Source organism: Amblyomma mixtum, chromosome 9 (assembly GCF_055824585.1).
Source record: "Amblyomma mixtum isolate Tamu chromosome 9, ASM5582458v1, whole genome shotgun sequence".
In the NCBI taxonomy this organism is placed as follows: domain Eukaryota; kingdom Metazoa; phylum Arthropoda; class Arachnida; order Ixodida; family Ixodidae; genus Amblyomma; species Amblyomma mixtum.
The window spans coordinates 10765560-10781688 of record NC_143020.1 but is presented as its reverse complement, the minus strand read 5'-3'; the positions used below and the strand labels follow the sequence as shown (position 1 = coordinate 10781688).

Sequence of the window (16129 nt, the reverse complement as noted above, 5' to 3'; positions counted from 1 at the left end):
ACTCATGCACAACGCAAGATGCAGATGCAAAACGCTACGTGAAATCGTGGGATGCCTACCAACGCGTCGGTAAGTTGGAAGAGACCTGGAAGGCTCCACTAGAAATTGTGCCATTCATCTCGGAACCTTTCCGCCGGCTTATAAGTGTATTATAAATGGGGCCTTTGCTTAAAACAAACAGTACACCTGCTCATATGCTTTGTCCCGCCACAAAATTTCCCGAAGGAGTTCCTTTGAAGGATTTGAGCTCCGGAGAAATAATTGCCGCTCATTGCCAGTGTTCGCGCGAGTAAGATTTCCGGCCGAAATCCAAGCCAATCAAGCGAAAGTCTTTACAAGCGCTTTTGACGACCACGTTCCAAGAAAGGTGCGGACTAAAACTGCTCTACAGCTCGGTGTATCATCCGCAGTCTAAAAGTGTAGAGAAATGGCATTCAGTGCTGAAGCGGATGTTACGTGCTCTTTGTTTCGAGCACAAGGCCGACTGGGAGGACTGTCTGCCGGCCACACTGTTCCCTTTACGCACAGTCATCCCCACGAAGCCACGGGGTTCACCCCAGGAGAACATGTATACGGAAGAACCCTCCGCTCTCCCCTCCGAATGCTGATAGAATTGTGGGAAGGCACAGAAGAGAACCAGACAGTGGTTGAGTACGTGCTTCAGCTACTGGACCTCCTTAACGATACAAGGGAGTTAGAAAACCAAAATATGAAAGCTGCCCAGGAGGCCGCCAAGGACTATTATGACGAAAATGCCCGCCTTCGAGCCTTCACCGCGGGCGATCGCGTGATGATACTCCGGCCATCGAGAAAAAACAAGCTAGAACTTCACTGGGATGGTCCAGTGGAAGTTCTGCAGAAACTTTCAGACACTGATTATGCGCTAAAGGTTCCAGGCAGAAGAAAGCAGGTGAAAATCTATCACTGCATTCTCATGAAGCCGTTCGTGGAACGTAGCGGGATCGCCACTCTGACGCTAAATGAACCAGAAGAGCTGGACGGCGGGAGTCAAGATTAGAACGAAAGTGCGTACGCTAATGGCCATGTGGAGAACATCTTGGCTCTTTCCGTAAGTGCAGAATTTCTAAGCTCGGCCCAGATCGACGCACTAAAGCAGTTGTTGAGTGAATTCGACGACCTATTTAGCAGCCGCCTAGGAAAGACACTCCTCCTGACGTACGAAATAGATCTCACGTCTGATGAGCCGATTCGGTCGAAGCCCTATAGGGTATCACCTCGGCAAAAAGAGATAATTGAAGGTGAAATTCAGCACATGTTAAAGGTAGGGGTTATAGAGCCACGCGACTATACCTCACCGCTGAATCTTGCTGAAGCCCCAGGGAAAGATCCTCGCTGATGCGTGGATTAGAGAGAGCTCAATGCGATTACCAGGTATCAGCTTTACCCGATTCCCAACATAGAGGAAAAGTAAGAAAGGCTGAGCTGCGCCCAATTCATTTCCACCCTCAATCACGTACGTGGATATTGGCAAGTTCCCCTCTCAGAAAGCGCGAGCCGATATGCTGCTTTCATATCTCCAGCAGGCACATTTCGACCCTTAATGCTTAGTTTTGGGTTGATGAATGCCCCCTTCAGCTTCTCGAAACTCATGGACATCGTACTAAAGGATAGGCAGGGCTTTGCACTGCCTTATTTAGACGATGTCATTAATTTTTCAGACACCTGGAAAGACCATGTAGAACACTTAAAGAACGTGTTTTCTAGTTTGCGACAGGCCGGACTGACGTTGAAAGCGGAAAAGTGTAGGTTTCGTTGTGGTCATGTGACTTACTGTAGGCCAGGGAACTAGGAGCCCATCCGAGCGAAAAATTGACCCGATCGTGGAATTTCCACAGCCACGGACGAAGACGGACATTCGCTCCTTTCTGGGATTGGTTGTATATCACCAGCGGTATATCCCGAGGTACTCACAGCTGGCAAATCCCTTAACTGACGCCTTACGAAAGTGAGCACCAACTGGCGTACACTGGGATTAACTGAAAGAAAACTCTTTCAGGAGCCTGAAGGAAGCGCTTGTGTCCCGATCCTTGCTTTGGACCCCTGACTATAGTGGGGACTTCATAGTCCAATGTGACGCCAGTGATAGAGGATTGGGTGCTGTTTTGAGACAAGTTGGCGACGACCCCAATGAACACCCGATTCCGTGCGTCAGCCGCAAGCTCACCTGTAGAGAGGAAGCGTACAGTACACCAATGTTTTGTGCCTGCACGTCCATGCTTCAGGCAAATGCACGGCTTCGTTGTCAACTATGCGCAAGAGTGCTATAAACACACATGGACTCATCCACAGAACAGCTAATCGCTCTGTAGGTGCCCGTTCAGACACAGCTTGTCGACTTGTTCGTACTGACTTGCAACCTCGGCTCCTATAGCAGGCTCAGTTTCGACAACTTACGAAATGACAGTGGTCCACACTTGAAACACTCAACCGCGAAGCCATGCGAGTCATTACTGGCCTACCCCGAGCAGCTCTTATTTGTCTGCAGCAGGAGTATGCGCTGCTCAACACACTGGAAGATTTAATTGCCCAGAGACAGACGAATAGAGCACGTAAAGTTTCTCTTCGTCCGATAATCGAGCCTCAACCACCTCCATGGGACTACTGTCACATGACATCAAACAAGCCTGCTCGTCATAAGAAGTCGGAGTTCTCCTCACCGCCGTTACCACAAGCTTTTCTACGCAACGTGATAGCTGTATTCTTTAGACAGATGTCGCCCTAACCCCAAAAGGAGGATCAACTGCTTCTATAAGCCCCACATACCCTGAAATATACAGCCGACAAACCTACTGAACTAACACTTCATCATCTCTTCCTGGAGCTGCACGCGATATTAAATGCCATAGCAGCTTTTCCTGACGGCCCTCCTTATAACCAGGTGCAAATATGTACTCATTCACAAGAAGCTCTGAAGCACCGAAAGAGAGTCCGTGCTACCCTTCGGGTTTCCCAGGCCATACATGCTGCTTGTAAATCTTACGCGGTCCCTTACTCATTCACTGGGTTCAAGCTCCCACAGATGTCCATAACATCGCGCCGGACATGATAACTCGTTCGACTGATGTTCCACAAACTCCACCTGCCTCTTCGGCACCAGATCCACTTCTGACACATCTAACATCTTCAGCCTCCCTCAGGCAGCGTACATGTGCTCTAATTCCCCCGTTTACCTACCCCCTTCCCCCCAACCCATCGCGGGTGGAGGAGGTCTCTCTGAGGCGTCTGCGGGTCGGAGTGGTACTTACGCCTGCAGTTCGCAACCAGTGGCAAAGTGAGAAGATTCCTGCTCCGCAAAAATTCCCCCACTGCGAAGCACCCGCTTCCGACACCAATGTGCACCACCTACTGTGGACATGCCCCGCAACTTCGCTGGTGCGCGCTCGCGTTCTTCAAGAGGCAGGCCTTTCTTCAATCAAACGACTCAAATTTGCACTTGTGGCTATGAAAAACATTTATGCCCGAAGCTTATGTGACTTTTTACACACAACCGGGCTTTATACTTTTTTGTAACATATTATACCGTTATTCACTAAAATAACGTTTTATGCCGTGCCGCACACTTAGCGCCACAAATAAAGAAATAAATAACTACCCTGCCTGTAACTCTTTTATCTCGTAGGGCATAGTATGAAAAAACAAAGTGGAGGAAATAAAGGAAATGGGAGGGAAAGTGCTTCCCTCGCTCCGGCTATGCAACATTTTTTTCTGGTGCCTTCAACGTCAAATGGTGACTCAAAGCTGTAAAGAAATGCTGAAATCGTTAGGCCAGCCACCTGAACAGAAGGCGCGCGCGCCTCGTGTTCCTGATCCCTGATATGCACGTTGAGCTTCGTGAATCCAACCAAAAGCTGCGCTGCTATCATCAAAAAACTAACACGCTAACCAACCTATTATTAGTAGCATCAGTTATCTACATAGTTAAAGCATGTTAATCAAGGCCCCGCTTAGTACTAGACTGTGTGACCTCGCATCGTATGTAATAAGAAACTGAAAATCATTTATAGTCTACTCACGGCATATCCGCATCAACTGGGTAGGCGAACACACGGAACGTGAGTCCTTCCTGAGCGTCAAAACTTTGAGGGTACGAAATTGGGTATTGCCTCGTGTTCTGCAAGCAACAATCAGATTTATTGTTCCATGAAACGTTGCTTTCCCTCACTGTAATATTGAAAAGGTGCTACAATTGCGCCTTGCAGCAAGAAAATAGGGGTAAACGCGCTAAAATTGCAACGCTAATTCCGTATGAACGGAGTAAACAGTGATTGTAATGAAGAAAGCGAACCACATAGAAATATTTTATTGGCAATTCCTGTGTTGATAACCAGTAAATTATTATTTATCCGTTTTACAGCTGAGGAATAGTTATTATAAAGCAAAAGGCAATAAACCTTTATCCTTCAAGAGAGATCCGAAACCACAGCGTCTGCTTGTTGTATTCGGCTCTCTACCAACAGAGCTAGGTGGCGGCTGTGCGATATTCTGCATTCGTGAATATTCGTTTTGTGCGCAGCGCAACTTTGAGAGTGTTCACCAGCGCCATCCTGAACCAATACGGCGGACGTGGAACGCAGTACACTGCGTTCCACGTGCTACGCCAAGTGCTACATAGCACTACATACGCCAAGTGCTACATAGCAAGCGGTCGACCTCGCAGCGTTGGAGCTCTCCACAACTCCTTCATGCTGCCTATACATACTCGATATGTGCACTTTCAGTAGCACCGCTAGGAGTTGAAACACTATGGACCTCCCAGCGGCCACGAATTACAGAAGGTAGCACCAATTCATCCTAATGACTGTGGGCTCCAATGTGCTCCAGCGAAATCAGAGCTTCTGCATGTCAGAGCGAACCCAAAGGATATGACAGCAATACACATCTCTCTGTCAGGAGGTCCTATTAAAGAGGTGGAGGAGCTCCGTATTCTGGGCCTTTTCATTCACCAGAGACTCAGACCGGACTCCACTATTGCGAAACTCAAGAGAGTAGGCGAACAGGTAGGGCGCATGATCCGCCGCGTTTCCAACAAGCGGGGTGGTCTGCGGGGCAGGGACGCGCTTCGGCTCGTCTATGCCTTCGTGACTAGCCGGATCCTCTACGCCGTGCCATATCTCCGCACTACTAAGCAAGACGAGGCGCGAATAGACGCCATCATCCGCAAGGCAACTAAGCGAGCCCTGGATCTCCCGGTGGCTACCTTTAATGCCAAACTCAAGGCATTGGGGGTGCTAAACTCCTACCAGGAGCTGCGGGAGGCCCACCTCGTGAACCAATACACGCGGCTCACGCAGACGGCTCCTGGGCGCCGCCTGCTAAACCGCTTACACATCCAACACGACTGCACTCCAGAGGAGGCGGAGCGTATCCCAGTACTATGGCGCCATATGCTCTGGGTCTCCCCGCTCCCCCGTAACATGGACACCGACATGCATGAAAACAGACGACAAGCGCGGGCTCGGGCTCTTGAGAGACAACACGGCTCCCGACCCGGTGTATATTATGTAGACGTAGCAGGGCCATCGCCCACGGGATTTTACTCGGCCGCTGTCGTTCACCAGGAAATGCACGTTGATGGACTCTCCTTTCGAGCCCCGAATTCAATGCGGGCCGAGGAAGTAGCGATAGCGCTTGCTGCCGCCCACGCCAATTCGAGAATAATCATCCCGGACTCCCGAAAAGCATGTGAACATTACTTGGCAGGGGAGATCTCCCCCTTAGCTGCTTGTATTCTACGACGGACTGCCACTGATCCAACACCCAAACGAATCATTTGGGCTCCTGGCCACCAGGGCTTACGAGGTAATGAGGCCGCTGACGCGGCTGCCCGAGCGCTTACTCACCGGGCTCCTCATCCCAGCTCTTCTGGCTCGGAGACTAACCAGCCGCTGCTGCGATTCAGGGAAATATTAACACATTATAGCGACAACCACCGCCTTTTCCCGGCCCCTGCAAAAGGGCTGAGTAAGACGGAGGAGCGAACTTTAAGGCGCCTGCAGACAGGTACTCTACTCTGTCCTGCAATAATAAAACATTACGATCCTAACACGGATGGGCGATGCCCACACTGTGGGGAGACCTGTGATATCTTCCACATGGTGTGGGCATGTACTCAAAATCCCCACCTCCCCCCTTCCCCTACCCCTTCCAGAGAGGCATGGGAGACTGCCCTCCTCAACTGCTCCTCGCTTGAGTCCCAAAGGGCTCTGGTGAAACGGGCGAGAGACGGGGCCTCGTCGTGCGGTGTCCCGGACTAGGGACGCCGACAATGTAGCGGGGCCACTCTGTGGCTCCCAAACTCTTTTTCATAAAATAAAAGTTTTCACCACCACCACCAATTCATCCTTCAGTTGCGTTCATAATGGTTGGCGGCGGAGTTAAGGTGTATTAATCCCCATGACAACGGACGACAGAAACACGCGAGCGTGGGGTGTGTTCGCATGAGATCTGCTTCACGCCCGGACTGGTCCAAAATCGGGGCCGCTAGAGGAGGTAGGTGATTTATCGTTTTCCGCCTGCTACGCACGCAGCCGCTCACCGCGCTTTACTTGGGTTTTTGTACACGCTTTCTCTTCTGTTGTGGCTTGTTAGACTTAGTCGCGCTGCTGGTGAACGATGGTAACCGCAGCACTGGGCCAATGTACGGAAAACAGAGAATATATTTTTCATGGTTTTATCGACACATATATTGTTCCCGTTACCTTCAGTCTAGAAGAGAGATTTCTCAAAATACACTATGTCTATGTTACAGCATCCCGTACAATACAGATAGAGTACAATATTTCGTACAATATTATTTATAGTGGGTTGTGATTCTTGTTTTGCTTGTCTGTTTGTTTTTCACCCTGCTAATCTATTTCATTCTCATTATATAAATATTACTTATTTCAATTACCATTGTTATTACTACTAATTGTACCTGTCTGTGATGCTTTTTTTATTCAAGTTAGTATTAATCAACCGGTGGTCCCGTGACAGTCGCTTGACCTTGGGACCCTCGCCTGTATACTGAATTTATGTAACCAATAAGTACCCAATAAATTCTGCTTACCTTAAAAAAAAGTGTGTGGATGCACCAGAGGTTTAAGTTTATCTCAAACGCCAGAGCTGACATTTTCAGTGCATCGTTTCGTGCATTATTCACGCGATAATTCTGTGCTCAGTGGTTGCACGCAATTTAATGAATGCATGTAGCAGCTTAGAATAGGATATAACTGCAAAAAACTTGTTTAGTAATTATGTGTGCGCGTGAAGACAAACTACTACCGTGCAGTAGCCTTCACTGTCCAAGCTAATGTGAGTGACACCAATACAATTCAGTTGTCATGCAATCGCATATTCGGTTCCTACTATGTGCTGACTCTTCTGCTGACCAAACACGATGACTGCTTGGTCAACAGCAATTGACCAACGGTACACGGCGCCGAAATGAGCCATGGTTTCTGAGAAAGCGAATGGAGGTAGCAGTTCCCGTCCTATCGGTGCGGGTCTCAATGCACTCTTCGAAATTTCTACCGTCACGACCGCGAAACCAAACACCACCGTATTATCGCACCACCGACATCTTCAACACATGGAGGAACGCAAAACCAAAGTATCTGTGACCGGCTCCGCAACGCGGGCGACACCCCCCGTACAACGCTGCTGCACATTGTGACGAAGCACACTTGGGGAAAGCTCAATTTTGAAGAAGGGGCTTAGGAATTTGATATCTTAGCAAGTTTCCGCGGTCATAACCTGCAGGAGAACTGAAAACGCGGCCGGCGCGCACGCCGTTGCGCACGCCGTGCCTCTAAGCTGCGGTAAGGAATATATCTGCCAGACAGGTCAGTGCTTCAATGAAAGAGTGAGGCAGCACAAGATTGCTGTAAAAAATGGCTATGGCAGACACATGGCCACACATTGCAAAAGCTGCAAATGCCGTCCTGGTTTTGAAAACACTAAATTCATGCAAGGTCTAAAGCCAGAATAGAGCGTGAAATAATAGAAGCTTATTACATCAAGAAGAGGGGCCGTATCTGCATAAGCAAGCCATCTGTGTCACTGTAAGATAAAGAGATTAGTTTTCTTAGTGGGTCTTTTTCAGCGTTTTAATCATTGCTTTGGTCCTTTTGGCACGTGTGTCTTTGTTAAATCACCCCTTGTATCTGGATCGTCTTTATTTTTTTCCCTGCCCGTACGGTTATTAAGTGTTTTTTTCTGTGAATAAACTTAGTTGGAAGTTGGCGCCAGTCCTGTCTTGTTGTGTGTGTTGTCTCTGTCTTTTAGCGCCAGTAGGCTTTTTGTGTAAACATGCCATCTAATGGTTTGGCCGGCTGTACATTCCACTCCATGGTACCGCTCGCTCGTGGAATGAACACGTCGATTATCCCCAAAATCTTTAGCTCAATAAAGAGGGAAACTAAAGAAAAGCACCACACTTTAGAGTACGTTATTATTTTAGCTGGTTTAGGCAGGCGCGCATAGAACACTGCAGGGGCGGGACACATTGAAGAAAGCAGGTAGCGGCCCCGTCTTCGTCCTTAAAAAGTTTCTGAAAATGTACAGAGTTCCTGCTACTATTCCTGACAAACTGAACGATTGCCTGATATTTCACTCCTTTTACAATAAGTTAAGCACTTGCTAAGCTACAGTTAGCTGGGGAGTAAGAAGCTATATCTAGGAGTCAAACACTACGTCAGTGGAAGCTAAAAACTGAAACGCCGAGTGGGCAACCGCACCGCGGAACCCGTCGACAGAAACCGGTTTCGTTAAATCTCTAATGTCGCTTTTTACACAATGTTGTTTTTTTAGGTGAAATTAGTTTTAAACGCAGTAATTTGGACCACAGCAGAATGTGTCAACCTACCTAATAACCCAAATTACGTCACTGCATGATATCGGCGACAACTGAGGAGGCGATAAAAATGAGCGGTCTAGCAGGGCTTAAGGCCTATTTGAGCGTACATTCCTTTAAGTAAACAGTCATTCAGCAAAGCTGCAATCATGAGGAAAGAACAGGCTACCAAAGGCGGTCTACCCTGTGGGTTTCTGGAAAGCGGTAAGGTTCAAGGCGGAATCTCTCTAGTGGTACAGCAATAGAATACAGTATTCTACGGTGACACACCGTATTCTATTATATATTCAATACTTTCTGCACATTGCGACAATTTATGTGATTTATAGTTTTACTAACGTCCCAAATTCGACCGTTTACTGGCGACACAAAGGTATCTATTAAATGAAACCATATTCTTGCGGGCGAGGTCTCAGAATTAAACTTAGGAAGCCTTCTTTCTTTCTAATACACTTTTAACGGACTCGTTCAGGTAAGTCATATTCCGACAGGTGAAAGAACATGAAGCAATGCCGCAGAGCACAGCATAGTGGGGAGACCATAGAACCTAGGCCTTTGTGCACGCGTTTATGCGCCACTGAAAACTGAAAAAAAAAACTTTGCAGAAAAACTAAAACGTATTAAGCGAGTGCAGAAATCCGCATTATACCTGAAGATGCTTTACGAAGAACGAATTAAAATATATAACGAAGAATGGGGGCGGCCAGAGAAACAGGATGTTCGGCAAGGCGGCATTGCCTGTCGGTTGTCAAGAATCTCGAAAGGAGGCCAGCTGTTTTGGAGGCGTTAAACAGGTGGTCTCTCAGCGTTAGCCAGCACCGAGAGACCACAACAGGTTATCACGCCTCGTATACTGAATAAAAAACCCCAAATTGGAAACGTGCATTATATTGCTTGTTGTAAAGTTTGATGCATAAAAATATTCACATTAAATTATTACAAATGTACTCCACCTTGGGGAATTCCCCTAAACATTGGGCCAACATTAAACTGTCTTGGCGAAAAAATAATTTCGGTGCTATAGCCCCCCCCCCCCCCCCCCCCCTACCATGGCAGACGACGTAAGGGAAAGTTGGAGAAGTGTTGGTCAAATGTTTAGGGGAATCCCCCTGCGATCTCGGTGTGACTTACTTTCACTAATCCCCACTATCATTTAGAACATTCTACGGAGTGCAAAAAATACTTAACTGGCACAATTGTCCAGGCAACACATGAATATTGGGCTAGTGCTGTTTCCCAGAATGCACACCCCGCATAGCAACTCTTAGAACGAATCGTCTTGTATCCTTTAACCAGGCCATTTTTTCAGCTAATAAAATAGCTTAATCAATATTTGATTAAGAAAACACGCCCTAATAAGCGAAGATACATATGTCACGAATTGCACATCTATTGTGAATCCTTGCTAAGTTTCGTTCTATATAAAGTTTCACCGCTAAAGGCCGATTCACACGACGGTCCGTTCGCCCATGGCCCACGCACTACGTGTTCATGCGTCACCACATTGGGTGGCGCGGCCTGGTCAGCGCGCCTCTCAATGTGTTGACGCATCAACACGTGATGCGCGGGCCGCGGGCGAACGGACCGTCGTGTGAATGGGCTTTAAAGGGAGAAGCGGGAGATCTTTTTTTACAAAGAAAGAATGGGCCCCACCTTTCACTGACAACCATACGAGGTCTGTTAGAAAAGTATCCGACCTTATCTTTTTTTTGCGAACACCTGGTGGATATGAAACAAGCGCGCTTGCTCCAGCAGACCTTGAACAATTGTGCGCATGCACGAATTTTTTCCCGCCTGCCGATAGCGTGAGTCGCTGGGAGGCAGCGTTTGAGTGAGGTAGTGCGCAGCGCTCTCGTCGGTTTTTTAGTGCAAGCAAAATGGCGGTGCGACAGGAGCAGCGCAAATGCATCAAATTTTGCCAGAAATGGGGCGACAGCCAAGTTGAAACCATTCGGAATATTTAGACGGTTTTCGGTGATGATGCTTAGAGCAGCACACACATTAAGCAATAGTACAACTGGTTTAAAGATGGCCGCACATCGGTGGAGAGCGAGCCACGCTCCGGTCAGCCATCAACATGCCGAAATAGCCAGGTCATTGCCGAAGTGAACGCTGTGGTGATGCGGGACCGTTGTGTGACTATCCGAGAAATTGCGGAGGAGGTGGACATCAGTATTTTTTCTGTGCATTCCATTATCACCGAAGATTTGGCCATGAAGAGAGTTGCGGCGAAATTCGCGCCGAAGCTGCTCACGGTGGAGCAAAAGCAGCTTCGTGTTGAAGTCTCACAGGACACGCTGGATTCCACAAACAGTGACCCCGACTTCATCAACACCATAATCGCTGCTGACGAGTCTTGGGTGTACGGGTACGACCCGGAAACCAAATCCCAGCCGTCACAGTAGAAGCATTCCACGTTTCCAAGACCAAAGAAGGCCTGCCAAATGCTGAGCAACGTCAAAGTGATGCTGACTGCCTTCTTGGACTCTCGCTGTGTGGCACACCACGAGAACGCACGCCCCAGGGTCAAACAATGACCAAAGAGCACTACAGGGATGTCCTCCGTCGCCTACGTGATGCTGTGCGGCGCAGGAGACCGGAGTTGTGGTCAACAGGAAATTGGCGCATCTATCACGACAATGCTCCTGAACATTCCTCGCACTTGATTAAGACTTTTTTGGCGAAAAACCAGACCCCTGTAGTTCAACAGGCTTCTTACTCCCTGCCACTTCTGGTTGTTTCCCAAAATCAAGAGGTCATTGAAAGGAGCGCGATTTCAGACAAGAGATGACATTATGGCTGCAACGACCGCTGAGCTAAACTCCATTCCGAAAAAGGCCTTTTCGGAATACTTCCAACAGTGGCAGCACATCTGGGAGAAGTGTGTTGAGTCCAAACGAGACTAATTTGAAGGTAATTAGGTTTCCAACACTCCAGTTATGCCATTTTTTTTTCTTCAGCCAAAGGTCGGATACTTTTCTAACAGACCTCGTATTGCCGCGATTGTTTGTAGTGTTTGTTCATTCTTCAAAGCTGCAGGCAGGCCGCTTTATCACTTTGTGATGCAAGACGCGCCTAGATTTATCTCGATTGATAGCATCCAGGCGGAGTCGATTTTATGTTGTTCCAGAGTGTTCAGGTAACTTTCCAAGCTTTATCTCAAAAGTTCGCTATGAGCTTTAAAAAGAGAACAGCGGAGAGCGGCGGGAATTCTTTTCGACGACCGCCGAGCATGCTTGTTGCTACGCCGACGCTGAGTTATTCAGATCTTTGAGGGCGCTAGTCAGCCTAAATAAAGAGTTTTGTTTCGAAAACGTTCTCGCTGTTTTCCTGTTCGCCGGAGTGCAGACACCGCTACGTGGAAATTTTATCAACCGAGCACTTAGAGATGTATTGTAGCTAAGTCGTATTTCAGTGTCAAACATGGAACAGGAATCCCTGATTTGAACGATCTTTATTTTAATGTTCTAAAATGAAACACAAGACTTCACAACAATGAATGAAAACATAGGCGCGTCTGAAATTACACCGCCTGAAGGTTGTTTCTTTCGCATTAGAATGAAGAGTCAATAATAAATTGGTTGTCCAGCGCAAAAAAAAAAGTTCAAAGATAGGAGGGAAAGAGCCCGTTGTTTCAAAGATGCTGATTTTGGCTGTCGCTTCAGATGTTCTAGCGGGGGCTCATAGAAAAGTCACTCAATGAGCGCCTGCGCACGCAGGTACGGGGGAGTAGTAAACATCCATCGGTGAGAGTAGGTACCCATCGGCCCAGGGGGAAATCCTCGATGCGTCCTACCATCATCGCTACCATATCTCGAATTCCGTTGTCGGCTCCTGGGCGGCACCGTAAACCGAGCCTCCTCGCACACCGACACCTTTCTCAGCTCGAGAGTTGTACTTCGCTCGTATGTTTTGGTGGTCGCGGATTTCGGGGCCGTGGGCCTCCGCGATGGACATTAGAATTTTAACCTCTGGGTATGTGGCCCGCTGAGTGTCGCCGAAACTGTGTTATACATCTTGGAAGCCGCATTAAGCATACGTGATTAGTTTTCTTAACGTGCCAGTTGCAATCTTCATTAAAAGGGACAGCCATCGAACTAGAACAGTATATTTGCGCACTAGAATGCTGTTTACTCCTATAAACTTTCCTGTAACCTGCCAGTAACCTTTGTTAAAGCGAAAGTAAAAAAAAATTCTTTACAGCCACTGTAGCAACAGTAACATCGTTTCTTGTAACTGGCATGCAGTCTGCAATCAGGTGGGTGTTCCCCTTGTTGAAGCCGACACCCACTCGGTTTCAGCCAGCTGTTCTGGAAGAGTGCAGTGACTGCGATGTATGAAGATATTATGCTAAGCATATTAACGTAGGTTTCGGACCATCGCGCGACGCCCGGCGGTGGTCACCATTGACCTTCAAGTAGGTCACGTGACATGACGTCACGTGATGACGTCACACCGGCTGCAGATGAGGCCTCATATCGCGCCGTCGGTCGCCTCCCGGCGGTGGCCACCATTCACCTTGAAGTGAGATCACATGATGTGACGTCACGTGATGACGTCACACCGGCTGCAGATGGGGCCTCATATCGCGTCGTCGGACGTCGCCCTGCGGAGGCCGCCACGCCTCGGTTCGCGCCGTCGCGCGCGACGCGGCGGCGGCGCCACCATCGCTGCATCACGTGATATGTGACGTCACGCCAGGGATGAAGCGGCGCGCGCCCGCCGTCGCGTCAGTCTCTGTGCCCGCAACCGCGCCAGCGTCTTTGCGCCGGGCGTGTATGCGGTCAAGATGCCTCCAAACGCTAAGGACATGCTTCGCATCCACTGGGCTTAACCTTGATAAGCCTCCAATTTTTTCTTTACGTGATAATGCCAGGTAGTAAAACTTTATATACTTTCATCTCAAACCACTTTTTTTTCCTGTAGCAAAAGCCTTATGCATGGGTTGCGCAGCGGTCAGGTGCAGTTCGCGATCAAAAGCATTCTTGGTCCGGGCAGCCGTGAGCAATCTTTCTGATACCATTCGAGTTGGCATCTGGCTTTAGTCCTCTTCTCTGGGCATACTGCTGGATTAAGCACCATGGACTTTTCCGAAGTCTTTCCCGTGTTAAGAGTTCCTCTCTGAAAACTACGTATTGAAAATTGCCATGAAGACGAATATATGAGCAGGGTTAGAAGATCGCCACTGCCGACCTATTGTACTAAGAGTTTTTTAGGGACAATTATTGGTGTTTTCTTGGTCTCAACGTCACCTTTACTACAGTGCAGGAAACGAAAGGCTGATAATTTTGCATCTTCATCATGCAGGTGCCTTTGACAGGAAGGTATGCAGATTTCTGGAGGATAGATTTGAGAGCAACGAAACAGATATACATAGAAGCGCACACGACGTTGTGGTTCAGCAGTGCAAGAGCAGCTGAGAATGCATGCCGACGTGTCCATGATATGAAACAGATGTTTTCACTATGATTATCGAAAGCTGACTTGTGCAATTTAAGACCAGCTGTATTTATGCACTCGCTGCAACTCTTGCCGATTATGGTTCTTTGTAAAGTAGCAAGAACATTTTACACATCCAGTATGCTTCCCTGCATGATCATTAGCTGCATCGAGATTACGGCGTCTTTAGGACAATGGCCTGTCCATCTGATCTTCATCTAGACCAATGGTCAAAAAATTATCCTTGGGACACGAGGTCACATCTTGGAAAAAAGCAGGCTGAGAGTTCCAGCTTCACAGAAAGTACGCAGTGACAGCACACTGCGGGGAAAGCCACCCGTTGCCAATCTAGCCTAGACACGCGAACTGTTGATGTGAAATATGAGAAAGAGCTGAACTCATTAAAAAAAGAAGCCATATTCATGTTCGTCACATATTCGAGCTTGCCGTGAATTACAAAGGATGTATTACGCAAACGCAAGAGAACATCAGTTTCGCGCCGTTCCGGAACCGTTGTTTGAGATGTGCTATTGCTGCATCAAGTGGTTTGTCGATAGACAATATCTCATGGCATGGCTTTTGACAGGTCCTGCTTTGTTAATTTCTGCCGGATGAGAGGCATGTGGAAGTAGCTCATAGGTTACTAATTGTAATGACCATTGCTGTGCTCATAAACTCATTTCAATACTTGCTTACTCGTTCTAGCTTTAGGTAAACAAGCCATAAGGCGTCGAATCTCCAACATATGAGCTCTGAACGGCAAGAGGAGTGGTAATTTCGCCAGTGCTTTATGTCAAGAATTTTTTAGATACTTTTTGCATGTATTTTGGAGAAAGGAAGTTTGGGGATTTAGGCGTTGTTAGCTAGAGTAGAAGCACTTTAGAAACGCTCTTCTTGCTTTCAATGAGATCTTGCCTGCCTTTTTGACAGCGAAAAGCCTTGCCTGTATAGCTAGTACTGAGCTACCCCCGTACTAATGAACGCATTTTCAAAGCGGAGCCTGCGCTTCATTCGAGAACCATGAATTTTTATACTCTACGTTTAGTGAAAACGGTTAATGACCAAATTCAGAGGTGGGCTATGTTTGTATAACTTTGTGCTTAACATGTAAAATAATGCTATGTTTTAGCCTTTTCTAGCTGCCTTTCGGGACTTACTTGAATTATATAAATTAACAAACAAAGCCGCAGAGACAGCCCGAAACAAATCCCAAATATAGCGCTGAATTGCGTCTTTAGGCGCGTAAACATCAGCACCATTGTTGTCGTCTGCTTCGGCGGCGCTGTTCTTTTCTGGCTCTGTCGTCTATAAATTCGCGCACTGGCAGAAGTACACGTGTTTTAACTTCGTTTTTACAGGGTGTTCAACTATCTGCTTCGCTTCTACGCTTTGTAAATACTTCCCTTGGGCACGTACAAAATAACAAATCCCGTCGGGAAAAAAAGCAAGCGTTCTCTCACTCACTTCGTAGTTGACGTGTACGCCGTTCTTGGCCATGATTTCTAAGCGGTAGGTGAGCATTTCGATTGGGAGAAAAGGCAGCCCAGGTTTCACGGCCATCTTGCTCTGTTTGCAGCCTTTTCTGTGCCCTCTTCAAAGGATAGACGATAGACAGTTGTGTCTTCTAATGTGCACGGTGCTGTCTTACGGGGGCAGAATCTCAGTCTGAAGCTTGTCTCAAAGACCCGTTGAGGAATCGATGGCCGATCTTTCCAGAAACCTTAGTCATCGGCTTCAAGCCGCCTGCATTCTATGATATATCGCTTTCTGTGCGCATTAAGCCCTATCATACCCATAGGTGAGCTGCCGGACTTACGATGCCGTCTGATTGCGTTG

General features: G+C 47.7%; 1 protein-coding gene across 1 annotated transcript in view; it reads right to left on the bottom strand.

The window, feature by feature from the left end:
* LOC149328296 (uncharacterized) overlaps positions 1–15853 on the bottom strand; it is a 63999-nt gene extending 48146 nt beyond the window's left edge. Inside the window, exons 1-2 of the mRNA XM_089559675.1 lie at positions 15758–15853; positions 4035–4132 (exon numbers count right to left, since the gene is read on the bottom strand). Coding sequence (XP_089415801.1) covers positions 4035–4132; positions 15758–15853 — 194 coding nt within the window. The remainder of the gene's footprint in view (positions 1–4034; positions 4133–15757) is intronic.
* Positions 15854–16129: the final 276 nt, after the last annotated feature.